The sequence below is a fragment of the Anopheles gambiae genome, chromosome 2 (assembly GCF_943734735.2).
Source record: "Anopheles gambiae chromosome 2, idAnoGambNW_F1_1, whole genome shotgun sequence".
Classification (NCBI taxonomy): domain Eukaryota; kingdom Metazoa; phylum Arthropoda; class Insecta; order Diptera; family Culicidae; genus Anopheles; species Anopheles gambiae.
In genome coordinates this window covers 73,895,595-73,908,682 of record NC_064601.1, presented here as the reverse complement: position 1 = coordinate 73,908,682, position 13,088 = coordinate 73,895,595, and the positions used below count along the sequence as shown (strand labels likewise).

General features: G+C 39.4%; 1 protein-coding gene, 1 long non-coding RNA gene and 1 pseudogene across 3 annotated transcripts; 1 reads left to right on the top strand and 2 right to left on the bottom strand.

The window, feature by feature from the left end:
* Window positions 1-448: 448 nt before the first annotated feature.
* Window positions 449-1,291, bottom strand: LOC133391650 (uncharacterized; annotated as a pseudogene).
* Window positions 1,292-8,660: 7,369 nt separating this feature from the next.
* LOC133391610 (uncharacterized) lies at window positions 8,661-9,663 on the top strand. The gene is made up of 3 exons (XR_009765101.1): window positions 8,661-8,694; window positions 8,875-8,931; window positions 8,997-9,663. It is a non-coding gene; the product is annotated as an uncharacterized LOC133391610 (long non-coding RNA).
* A 3-nt stretch (window positions 9,664-9,666) lies between these two features.
* Window positions 9,667-12,350, bottom strand: LOC133391609 (uncharacterized). 2 transcript variants are annotated; one of them, XM_061646837.1, is made up of 4 exons: window positions 11,875-12,350; window positions 11,388-11,802; window positions 10,966-11,273; window positions 9,667-10,910 (listed from the first exon to the last, which is right to left on the bottom strand). In XM_061646837.1, the coding sequence occupies exons 1-4, from the start codon at window positions 12,053-12,055 to the stop codon at window positions 9,721-9,723; spliced, it is 2,094 nt and encodes a 697-aa protein (XP_061502821.1). In that variant the 5' UTR covers window positions 12,056-12,350; the 3' UTR covers window positions 9,667-9,720. The 2 variants fall into 2 exon arrangements, with proteins under 2 accessions (XP_061502821.1, XP_061502820.1); XM_061646836.1 differs by having other exon boundaries at window positions 11,388-11,805; window positions 11,875-12,349.
* Window positions 12,351-13,088: the final 738 nt, after the last annotated feature.

Below are 13,088 nucleotides of genomic sequence, written 5' to 3'. Positions count from 1 at the left end.
AATCAAGGTGTGTTTATTAAGGAGGTGAATTGTTAGCGCGTTTTCCGGGCGCCATCATTGAGTATTGTTATGTCAAATCGCATACAATTTTCTATACCCCCCTCCAGCCCTCCCCGATTTTAATACCGGAGCCCAAGGTGTTATAAATGACAAGGTGAAGTTGTTCAGAGCAAAATGACATTTCTCGACTTGACATTTCTCTTCCGGGGGCTACGGTATAAAAATCGGGGAGGGCTGGTGCGGGGTAATGAAATTTGTATGCAGAGAGTGACAGATGTCCCCCACAATGTCGCCCAGCAAAAGCGATAAAAATCAACCTTCTCAATACATTATCCTTGACCGGAGCCCCCAGTATTGTTATGTCAAGTCGTGAAATGTCAATTTGCTCTAAAGCACTTCACCTCCTAATATCCATACACCTTGGTTATAATAAGCTTAAACTCTGCGATATCGCTTGCTCTTTAAGTCAGTTTTAAGCCTGCTCTTTAAGCTCCCAGCAACTCGAAAAACGCTAACAATCTGCTCGAAAATGTCACTTGGGAAGTCGACCGAGACGCCACTTGAACACAACTTCTAAATCCTGACCGTGCAGATAGTTTTAAAGTTTGTAAAAAGCTTTCAAAGTCGTAAGCAGAATTATCGTCGATAGATCCATATTCATTACCATCCTGGGCTATATGTTGTAAGTTATGGACGTTGGTTGTTAAATGCTCAAGACCATATATCTCACCGTAATCCCTTACGAAGCTATTTAGAAAATCAGAGGCACGTTTCCAATGATGCTTATGGAATGCAGACGAAAATATTGTTATCCCACAAAAATATAACAAATAATGGCAGTATGGTTTTTTACCTAAAAATTCTTCCATTATTATTGGGATGACATAATTCAAATATGGACGAAATTCTGAAGCCTTCCAATAGCGTAGCACATTCAATCTTCTGAGCTTACGATGGATTTCAAAAGAAAATTGTACTTTTAGAAGAAAAAAAAATTGATATGGCCGCTTTATCGGAGGGAGACAGGTTTGGAATTGTCTTAAACTTACCCTCAACTAAACAACAAAGATGTTGTCGAGTCACCCCCAGGTTGTTTACATGAATACGCTCAGTTGGTACGTTATTAACCATATCAAATTTGTTAAAATCCTTCAAAGGCGACCGCCAAAGTTGATGATGGTCAGGACATTCTCTTCGTCGAAATCCTTCATCCGTTCTTAGAGGTGCTCCAACAGCATCAAACATGGTTTTTTCCTGCACGATGCCATTCTCCAACACAAGTACATCTCATGCAACCATGCTATCCATTAAAATTGGCAGTAGCTAAAAATGTAGGTATCTTTTCAGCTATTTTAATATGATTATCTACCTTTTACAAAAGCGCGTGCCGGTAAATCAGCAATGATAGCTTTGACTTTAAACCCCAGTGTTTTATCTCCGATCTGCAATCCTGCACTTATAAATTCATTAGCTTCTTCTACTAACTGCCTCCGATAAGCCTCTAGACAGGATGGTTTTGAGGAATCACAGAATACAGTTATCATCATGATCGGAGCTAGAGGTAGTTCTACTACTCTCATAAGGATGGGCCAAAGTTGGGTTGGTCCTCATTTATAAAGAGGGATGCCATCCATGAAGAGATGAATTGAAATTTCATCTACTATTTAGAAGGAGATTTTGATCTGAAAAATATTATTAATTTATATCATTGAAGCATTTCGGGCAATTATACAATAGAAGAAAGACTTTGTTGTTGAGAAAGCAACATGTGTGCAATGAACACATCATAGTAGTCTTTAGAAAATGTTTAATATCGTCAGTCTAGTTTAAAATACATTACATACAAGTTCATTGTTTAGTTTCTGCTCCTCTTTTATTCCACTGTGTTATAACTCCGCTCAACATTTGTCACCTAAAATCATATAAGAAACGAAGATGCGAGTTGTTTGGTACAATGGCGCAGGGCCTGGTATTTCCAGTTCGTTTCTTTCAAGCTTTTTGTATAGCATTGAGTTTTAAAAAAACCCCTCCATCAGATATACGACCTTTTGCGCTAATGTTTGCATACATAAAATTACAGTTGGCATCAACTACACCCAGCATAACGATGCTAAAATGCCTTCTATAATTGAAATAGTCGTTTCCACTACGTGGAGGATACTTTATCATAACATGAATACAATATATAAACTAAACCATCTTTTGATTTAGGTTTCTCATTTGGAAAAAGAGGTGTTAGACGAGGCCCTCACGCCTTCTCCCGGACCATCGTGTGTACCGTCTCCGCGACCTGGACCGTCGCGTGTGCCGTCACCTCGACCTGAACCGTCGCGTGTGCCGTAACTGCAACGTGGCCGGTCACATTATGCCACACTGCCTCGTCCATCTACTCCGTCAAATGTAGCGTCAAGGCGGTATAAAAGGCGTTGGTGAGAGGCTAATCTTTCATACAACCAGGAGGTGGTTGCAGCTTTGCGGACGGTGGGTGATACCTCAATCGAGCTGGCCAGCCAGCTCAAAAACCCAACCGATACAATGGATGGTCAGCTGTCCGGGATTGCCCACATCATTCGTGATTGGCCGCTCGAAAACCGGATGCGATGCCTAATGCGAATACGCATGGTAGTCCAAGAGGAGGAGGAGGAGTATTTCGAGGAAAGTTTCGGATACCCGGTGAGGCGATAGAATAGGTAAGAGTAGAGTAGTCGTGTTTTTTAGACCTTCAATCCCTTCTTTTAGTTAGCAAGTGTTATTTGTACATACAGTGGCCGGCAAAATAAAGTGCCTACTACTTACATGTTTACATTTGTCTCATATTTTTCGTTAAAAATGAAGCTGTCCTTGTGCTATATTTTTTTTGAAAAATCCTCATTCTTTGCTCTTAAATGTGCAATGAAACATTTCGGAAAAAATCAAAGGTTTATCAACACCAACAGGTTTACCAACAAAATATTTAAAAAAAAATTAGTCAAAATTATACTGACAGAAAAAAGTGCCCACATTAATTATTTTCAACAAATTGATTTTGTTTAGTTTGGAATTCCTTTATTCAGATCCTACGTTGTGTTTCTTAATTCTCCCTCTGTTTCTCTATCTGGACGTGTGTACAACTCCTTCTGTCAAAACCAAAACCTGTCATCCTAACGTCATAAACGTCTGTCATCTACCAATTCACGAAACCAAACGTCTCATAGCAAACAGATTTATTAAACACAATCAACAACTATTTAATATTTTATGTGCCCCCTTTGGATCTTAGGACTAACTGCAAGCGCTTTGGCATGCTCTTCACTAGATTTTCTAAATGATTTATGTCAAGATTTTCCCAGGCGTTCTCTAGGGCTTCAAAATATTTGTCTTTATTGTTTACGCCACTGTTTTTTACTCCATCATCGAGAATGGCCCACAAATTCTCGATGGGATCAGGACTTTATGGAGGCCATTCAAGCGGTTTTATGCGACATGAGTTGAAAAAAGTTTTTGTTTTATTGGCGGTTTGTTTGAGGTCGTCTCCCTACCTCTCCCCAAGTAAAACACCCACAAACCATAACATTGCCCCCTCCATGTTTTACTGTTCCTTGGATGTTGCGCTATTGAAGCTCCTCACCTGATTTACACCACACATGGGACCGCCGTTTTCGGTTAAACAATTCAAATTTAGACTCATCTGTCCAAAGAACAGTTTTCCAAAACTCGAGCGGCTTATCCGCATGCTTTTGAGCAAATTTGAGCCGTTTTGCATTGTTAGCCTTACTAATGCATTACATTAACTTAGGCGTGGGTCTATGAACATGTTGCGGCAACATTTGTTCAATGGCAACAATTATGGATTTTCCTATTTATTTAAAAAACTGTGCACAAATCTGCTCACAAAAAACATTTTAAAATAAAATTGGAATTATTTTTATCTGTTTTGGTGAGCAAACAAGTCCGAAAATGTTCCTGCAACATATAAACATGAAACAAATCGATTTGTTTCACTTGCAACAAAAATGTTCCCGCAACATGAGTTTGACAATTCGTCCATACGATCTGGCAACAAATGTTCCCGCAACATTTTTATAGACCCGGGCCTTACAAGTAACTCATATACGGAGCTTATACACTCACATACGGAGCAGTTTGCTCATGTACGGAGTTCCCTCTCTTTGCGCTGACCTTGGCTACCGCTTACTGCATCCATCTTTAAAGCCGCCACTATAGCTAGAGGCCAACCAGCATTTTCGTTTGCGTTCCTAATTCCTAATCAGCGTTCTCCTACACAAACACTTTCACAATTCCAAAATATTAACTTATATTCGTTATAATCACTGTTTTCATTTAGGAATTTATAATCATTATATTTAGGAATAAAAAAAATCCGACTTACCTGGAAGGCGTATTCAAGGGTTTTGTACGAGTCTCCTGTAGCCAAATACCGCAAAGTAATTATAAGATTGTCTTTGGCTGACAAACTTAAACATATATTCGTATCCATTCTTTGAATCTTTGGTCCGATTTGCTTAAGAAGGTATTCATAATCGTTTCAATCTCCACGGTTTCAATCTACCGGACAATCTCATAAAATTCATTATGGTATTATCCAATTCTTCTTGTAAAATAGACGCTAGTAACCGACCAGCTTGTTCATTCCTTTCGCGAAGCATGGGGCGCATCCATTATCTAGCTGGCGGAGCTTGCTGAAGCGAAATTGTATGCTAACGAATGAAATTTGCCCACGCACTTGTCCATCGTAATGCGGCTGCTCTTTTTACACGAAACATTGTCAGCTTATAATAATACGGAAGTGAGTTGAAAGTTAATTAGATCCGACTCGAGTAACAAGCGTTGGTCAATGTTTATACCGCGAAATACCGCTCCATGTATTTTCGGCCTTACACTTTGTACACAACACTGAACTGAACTGAACACAACACTTGAACTGAATACACGTGTTTTTGGCTTAAACAAAAATCCCCGTTGTCGTTCATTACTTGTTCGAATCAAGTCCACTTTACTCATCAGGTAATGGGCTCAGGAGCCTTATTTGTCGAAAATGATTGATTGGGTGTTGCTGTGATCATTGATTGTGAAAAGATGACAGAATGGCAGACGGAGCTTGTGTAGATTCCTATGTTCGACGGCACAAACTTTCCTTTATGGAAGTTCCTCATGGTGACCGTGCTAGAGGAGGCGTGCCGCAGGAAGCCGTTGAGAAGCGGAAAAAGAAAGATCGAATGTGGAAGTCGATTATCATCTCCCGGATCTGTGACAGCCAATTAGAATATGTACTAAATCATCAAACACCGAAGGCTATGTGGCAAGCTTGCATAAAGTGTTTGAGCGCAAAAACATCGCTAGTCGATTGCACCTTAAGAAGAAGTTGCTCAGTTTGCGGCATGAAAGTGGAACGAATTTGTTGGATCATTTCCTGATTTGCGATCGAATCCAAATGGAATGTACTGTGGCGTACACACCGGAGCAAAATGAAATCAGAGAGCGCATGAATCGCAAGCTTGTAGAGAAAGCAAGAGCGATGCTATTTAGCACAAAGACGGACAAGCAATACTGGTGTGAAGCTAACAAGACGGTGGCATCTCTCGTGAACCGAAGTCCAGCAAGTGCTCTCCAAGATGGCAAAACTCCTGCGGAGCTATGGGAAGGTCGCGTACCAGATGTTTCAAATCTGCGCGTATGGGGCAGTCCAGCATACTATCAGATACCGAAGGAACAGCGCAGGAAGTTGGACAGTAAGAGGTGGAAGGCTATTTTTCTTGGATTCCGCTGCAATTAATATCGTATTTGGTATCCAGTTGGCGAAAAGGTGGTAGTGTTGCGTGATGTCATCGTTAATGAGACTGGAACACGTACCTACAGCTGCTCGTCCTATTTGATGAGAATAAGACGCAATGAAACACATACCAACCCGGTGGACGAGGCGATCAACGAAACCATTAACGAAGCTGATGATGCAGAGAATCATTCGAATGTTCTCTAGGATTCACTAGTACAATATGGAGATTGTGTAGAAGCATCAGAAAGTTCTAATTCAGTAGGGGTTTCGGATGAACAGTCCTATTCTGATCATGTGCTCGAAGCTAAAGATGACGATGAAGGTGTACGCAGTGTTCGAAAGCGCGTATGACCAGCTTGGCACATCGACTGCGATATGAGTTGTGCTTACGCTTTCAGTGTAATGAATTTTGTAGAGAGCTTTTCAGAAACACTAGACTAGGAGAACATGAATATGTAAATTATGCTGCTTTATTTCAATGCTTTTTTTTTACAGTATTCAACATAAACAACATACAGGCAGTAAAGCGGGTGCTTGAAGTGACGATTTTTGTATTATTTAATATAAAAAATATGTGTGGTTTTGTGGCAAGATTGTGGTTAGCGATGGGTGGAACTGTGTCTAAAGTTTCAATAAAGTGTTAAAATATCAAACGAGTTATTTCGATGCATGCGATTTTATTACGCTGCAATTCAAAGTGAACGAAAGCGCACAGCGCACAACGCGCAACGAAAGAAACGATGGGGAGGGGGTGTCCAGCGCAACGCTCAAAGTGCGGCAACAGCGCAGCGCAAACCGAAAAGAACACGCGGGAGGGGGTTGTCAGCGCAACGCGCAGAGTGTGGCAACGGCGCAGCGCAAACTGAAAGAAACGCGAGAGAGGGAGAACAGCTGATCCGCGCATCCAGCGCAGCGCAAGAGGAAAGAAACGGTAGGGAGGGTGTATCAGCTGATCAGCTGTTTTGTATCGCGAGAGCGCCCCGTGTAATTTGAAGGCAATCGAGAGAGCAATGCGCGCGCTTACTCTCAATTCGGAAAAAAATCACTGGCGCTCGACTATGGCGGACAATACAAATTCGACCGAACCCCTTCTCTCTTTTTCTACATGCCTCTCGCCTGTAAATTTCGCTCTCTTTGCCTGTCGGGTAGAGTTAAGCGGAGAATCGGCGTGAAATACACGGAGGCGAGAGCGCGTTTTGGTTTCGACCACACCAGCAGCACCAGTGTCAAAATTCAGGCTCACCCGAGTGTCATCTGAGCCCTCACTGTGAGTGTGGAGTGAGTGTGGAAAAACAGTCCAAATTGACATTCATAACGAAGGGCGGGGGAGCGCTTGCTGTCAAAAATGTGGGTGAAAGAAGCCCTATTTGACTGTGGATCGTTTGGCTAAAAAAAAGTAGGTGATATTGTCCCCCACACTTGTGTACCATTTCATTTCGTGTTGTTGTTGTGTATTGGTATTCCACCGTGTGCTCCCGTTGTGTGCCATTGCGTGTTGTGTGTATTCGTATGCCATCGTGTACTCTCGTACTCTTTTGATACTTGGCCTGTGTGAGAGAAGAGAGAGAGAGGTTAGACTTTTTTTAATTAAACTTACCGTGGCGCTGCTGGTATTCGATTCATCGACGACATCAAGTAGGGCCTTTCGCTACAGTCGGCGTTCTCATTTATCTATTGGTCTGGATCGAATACGAGTGTGTTACGTTGCTACATATAGAAATTAATATTGTGTTTACCACTTTCATGATGCGATGGTAATGTTTCATTATTGTTCACAGATATGGAAAACAAAAACAAAAACGTAAGCATCGTAGACGAAAATGGGAATCCTGGTAAGCGGCCCTTAAGCATGCTAAGAAATTTTGAAGAAGAAGAAGAAACAACACTTGGTATGTATTTAAATGTTATAGTTCGATTTTCACCATTCTTAAACTTTGTAATTAATTTGCGTTATGTTGCTTCGATGTTGCTTTTATACAGATTCTGGAAACTCTAAAAAGCACCAAAAAGAGCAACCATCTGGGACAATGAAGAATTATATTGTTTTTCCAAATGGACAAAAACTAGAAATTCGTGGCACTATTTGTGGTGAGTGTAATGGAGAATTCGTTCTTACGTTCATGAGTAATTTTATCGTTTCCATGCAGGTGCTGTCAATCTGGATCAAACTGTATGTGCGAAACCATTAGATGCTAATCCGAGTGAGTTATTTCAAGATCCTTTATGTTACTTCGTTATTAACAGTACTTTTTTTCTTACAGGCTCCACACAAACACAGCAAACTATTTTTTTAAAAACTGCTGGAGCTACTCCATGTAAGATTCATGAACACCCTTCCCTCAACCTTTTGAAATAATCGTTATCTTTTTCGCAGGTACTACCAAACCTGTACAACAGCCATTAGATGTTAAAAAGTCTGCTGGAAAACCAGATCCCGTCACACATACACAGCAAACTATTTTTTTAAAGACTGCTGGAGCTACTCCAAGTGAGATTCATGAACACCCTTCCCTCAACCTTTTTAATAATCGTTATCTTTTTTGCAGGTACTAGCAAACCTGTACAACAGCCATTAGATGTTAAAAAGTCTGCTGGAAAGCCACATCCCGTCACACAAACACAGCAAACTATTTTTTTAAAGACTGCTGGAGCTACTCCAAGTGAGATTCATGAACACCCTTCCCTAAACCTTTTTAATAATCGTTATCTTTTTTGCAGGTACTAGCAAACCTGTACAACAGCCATTAGATGTTAAAAAGTCTGCTGGAAAGCCACATCCCGTTACACAAACACAGCAAACTATTTTTTTAAAGACTGCTGGAGCTACGCCGAGTAAGTTTTATTTTAACCAATTTCGTACGCTTTGTAATGACCATATTCTTCCTGCATGGTTAATACCGAACTATCTGGTGGTTTGCTTGGTGAGTGAAAAAGAATTAAAATTTAGTTCATAGACCTAATTAACTTGTTGTACAGCAGCCAATACAACTTATTATGAGCAAACATATTCAGAGCGTAGAAACAAAAAACCAAATAAGGCATGTGTTAAATATATTTGTTTTATTTTTAATATTTGGTTTGTTCTTCCATCTTTATTTCAGATCCCGACGATACTCCATTCTTAATCACCAAGAACATATTACGCCAGCTTATTCGTGGTACTTATATGGGTCCGAAGGGTGACTTGAATATATGGTAATTTGTTTTTTATTTGTGATTTTAGATGAAGTTACTAGCGTATTCCAGGAACAAAGGGATAGTTTCATGGAACCAATGTTTCGACGCATGGCCGGAATGGAAGCGACTTTTGCTTCACTGTATAATCAAATCTCGTCACAGACCAATCAAACGAATGTTGATCCAAAAGTGTTGGAAAATTTCGAGTTTGATACCATCGACAGTGGCGAAGCATTGACTGAACTTGACGAGCGACTTAAAAACGATGATCAGTATAAAAATACGTTTGTTGCATGGGTTCAAAGGTACATTAACGTGCCAATAAGTACAAAAAGGATGTCGAAACTGCTCAAAGCGTTATTTACACCCAAATTTCTTTGCCTTCTGACATGGAGTGGAAGAGGAAAAAGAGCAATGTACACTTTGTCAAATTATAAAGGAATAATAGACTTGTTTAAAACTGTAGGAAGTACTGAACTTTCCAAAGTAGGGGACCGTGAAGTTGCAGATTTCTTCATCCTTAAATTGAGATACGCTACATACTATCTAAGCCGGCAGGAATGCAACCAAACAAATAGTTGAGGAATCTTTAAGTTTAATTGAGGTTTAAAAGCCTTTGACTTTACACTTCATTGAATTTCACCTCTTAATTCATGTGATATCTTAGAACTCTTATATATACAATACAATGCAGTACAAAATAAATGAAATCGATGTTTTGTTAACAAGTTATAATAGTTTTTATTATTCACTCATCAAGTTATTTTGTATTAGTCATTGAGTGTATTTAATAATGGAAATAATACCATATTTCCATCAGCTTCTTTGATAGTTCTAGCAAATTTAAGTTTGACATCGGAGCATTCTAATAAAACCTCGTCATTTTTCAAATCATCTTTATAAACAGAGTATATATGTAGCTTTGTGGAAGAAATGTGCTCGTCAAAATATTCGAAAATACGGGAAAACATTTTTCCAACTATCATCAACTTATCCTGCTCTTGTCTTACTGAAACAAATTTTAAAATTACGTTTTTGTTGGTCATAAATAAATCGTTGACATCATCATTTCGCAGCTTTAAATTTTTCCTCACATTCATAGTAATAGTTTGCCCTCTTTGCGTATAAAACGGCTGACGAAATGGTTGATCGTTTTGTTGAGCTCCTGTAAAATTTTCAAATTCCGATATTCTACGAATTGCCTGTTCTAAACATCTATAGTTAGTTCTAATGAGCCTGTTTTTTATATTTCCTAGCTTGCGTTCATATGCATATGTTGAGTGATAGTCCAGAGGACCAAACCGCTCTACTTCTTCTTCGAGGTGGATTAGACTATGTACATTGGACGTAACAGCTTTTTTATGATATACATCGGCAAATGTTTCTACAAAAGTTTTTAGCATAGTACCAGCAGCTTTCCAGTGTTCTTTATGTTCGGTCGATGAAAATATCGTTATAGCACAGAAATAAAGCATAAAATGCTTATATTCCTGCTCACTCAACAATCCTTCCAATACTACGGGAGCCACGTAATGGAGAAACGTTTTGCAATCTGATCCTTTCCAATATGCTAGGTCGTCAATCGGGCGCATTTTTTGGTTCGTTTCAAAGGGGAGTTTTTGTTTTAGGAGTCTTTGTTTAAATTCTTCACGTTGCTGGCGATTCCATCTTTTCCATTCTTTTAACACTCCCATGTACCAAATGTGAAGTAGTTTTTTTGTAAGACCAATGTCTATTTGATGGAGACGATCAACAACAATCATATCCAGAATGATGTCAAATTCGTCCAAATCAATCAACGGCGTAGACCCCGTACAATGCAGAATATAATCTCCATCTAAAAATCCTTTGTGAGTGCGCTTTGCCGCAGACGTATCCAAAAAGACCATTCGTTGTGACACCGATTCTCCTTCACAGCAACATTTTAAACAGGAGTGTCTTCCAGTATGACCTTGGACACCTGCAAAGAAACAACATTTAGAAAATTTTACCTGTCATAAATGCTTATATTTTACCTTTAATGAAAGCTCGTGCTGGTGTATCTGCGATGATGGCTCGTAATTTTAACGTGATGGCATTTTCTCCCACCATCAGTCCAGTGCTCGATAATAAATTTATCTCATCGACTAGCTGCCGCAGATAAAGCTCATTACTTTCCGGTTTTGTTGGTCCGCAATAGATAGCCACGATCATCACTGGCCAATCCGGCTGGTCAACAATCTTCAACAAAATTGGCCAGAACTGTGTTTTAGATCGCGTATGAAGAGGAAGGCCATCGATGTTAAGATCGTACTGAAGCGTCTGTGGCACTGCAGTATGTTTTCTTTTAAAAGAGAAGGTTATTTAAATTATTACTTAGTATTCTCACATCAGCTTTTCGGGAGCCTTCTAAACAAATGCATATATTCGTATTCATAAGCAATGTAGATTTACTTACCGCATTTCACTTGTCAAGCAGTGGCGTATTCCATTATACCAAAATTTGCCATTTCCTATGGACGAAAGGATAGCAGGATTTCGTCGTGTCCGCAGCAATGTCCTTGGATCTTTAGGCACACGGAGATCTGTGTTGGCTCGAAGATATTTTAACAAACTTTTTAAAGATGCGTGCGATTCTGATCGAGCTAGCGCCCAATACCGTAAGCCCTCTTCGCTTGTCATTTTGGTGTAGTCAGGATCGTTTTCATCGTCCTCAGATGCTATGTCTTGATCGTCGTCCATCGATGCTTCATCTTCCGATTCACTTAGGTTCAGTTCCAAATCCTGAGTTTCTTGAAAAAGCATGAGTTCGGGATCAACTGATGATGCCATATCGGTATTCTCGCCATCGAACAGCTCCGGTGAAGTCGACGCTGCTACAAAGCCAACAAGAAATGCTAATTATAGAACTGTAAACTTAATAGCTGTTACATTAGAATACTTACCTTGTAGTTCTGATGGCGATACCACATTCACAATATCTTCCACCGATTCTTTATACTGCTTTAACAGTTTTGCGGCTCTTCGGTATAAAACGCCAGACTTACGCAGAGCCTGCAAATGGCGATTTTTGCCACACAATTTGTTTATAACCGAGAGTTTTTTCTCATTTGAGTCCATTTTCATAAAGAAAACTAACTTAAATATCAACACAAATGCGTACAAGGTTGCTAAAATGCTGCGAAAGACGCCACGAAGCTGCGAACCACAAACATGCAAAAGACGCTACGAAAAATGTTTTGATTTTTTCCTTCTTCTCTTCCAAACATATTCTCCCTCTTCCCTTGCTGCCAAGTTTCTCAGTAGCGTCACCTATCGGACTTTGCACAAAGCTCTGAAAAGTGTATGATTTTGTTGGATTTCGACACTGTTTCAGACAGAAAGGCTCACAAATCTGTGTTTTGACAGCTTCGGTGCTGCTGGTGCAAGGTGGATTAAAAATATCAGGTGGTGGATTAGGGCCTTTGGGGGGTCGCCATAGTTGAGGGACTTTACGTCATTTTAGAACCGTTGACCATTGGTTTCCGCACACAAAGCTTAGCAAATATAACAGATTTCTTTGTTATTATGTGCATTTTAGTGTGTCTATTGATTTTATCGAAAAAACGTAATATATTAACAAAAGATTTGATGATTTGTTTATGCACGAAATTTAAAATCATGCTAGCATGAGTTCTAATCTCAAGTAAATTGTCCATGCGGCTCGTAGATAATGAGGAATTAATGTAAAAATTGAAAAAAAAAAATAATGATTTCTTAATTTTTATCATCAAAAATGTCGAAAACACAAAGAATTCTAGAATAAATTCACAGAATAACACAAAATAACACACTTTAATGTATGTTTCAATGTTAAATAAGAACTCACAAAGTCCAAAATATATTTTTAAAGAATATTTATTCGAAAAAATGGGGTAGATAAATTATATGAACAAATTTAATTAATGTAAACAAAGTTTGAATCCTGGGGACCTTACGTCAAGTGACGAATTGTCAAAATGCACTAGAGTCCACCACCTGATATTTTTAAATCCACCTTGGTTTCGACACAGTTTTGGCACTAACACAGTTAGCGGAATTTGGGGCAAGTGTGCCATACGGGGCAAGAGTGCCACCAAGCATTTTTCCTTGAAAACTTTAGTTTAATGATCAATTTTGT

Coding starts and splice junctions, on each gene's coding strand:
- LOC133391609 (XM_061646836.1), bottom strand. CDS start 12,055: ATGAAAATGGACTCAAATGAGAAAAAACTCTCGGTTATAAACAAATTG. Junction 11,274..11,387: donor TGCTTGACAAGTGAAATGCG/GTAAGTAAATCT, acceptor CTCTTTTAAAAG/AAAACATACTGCAGTGCCAC. Junction 10,911..10,965: donor AGCACGAGCTTTCATTAAAG/GTAAAATATAAG, acceptor GTTTCTTTGCAG/GTGTCCAAGGTCATACTGGA.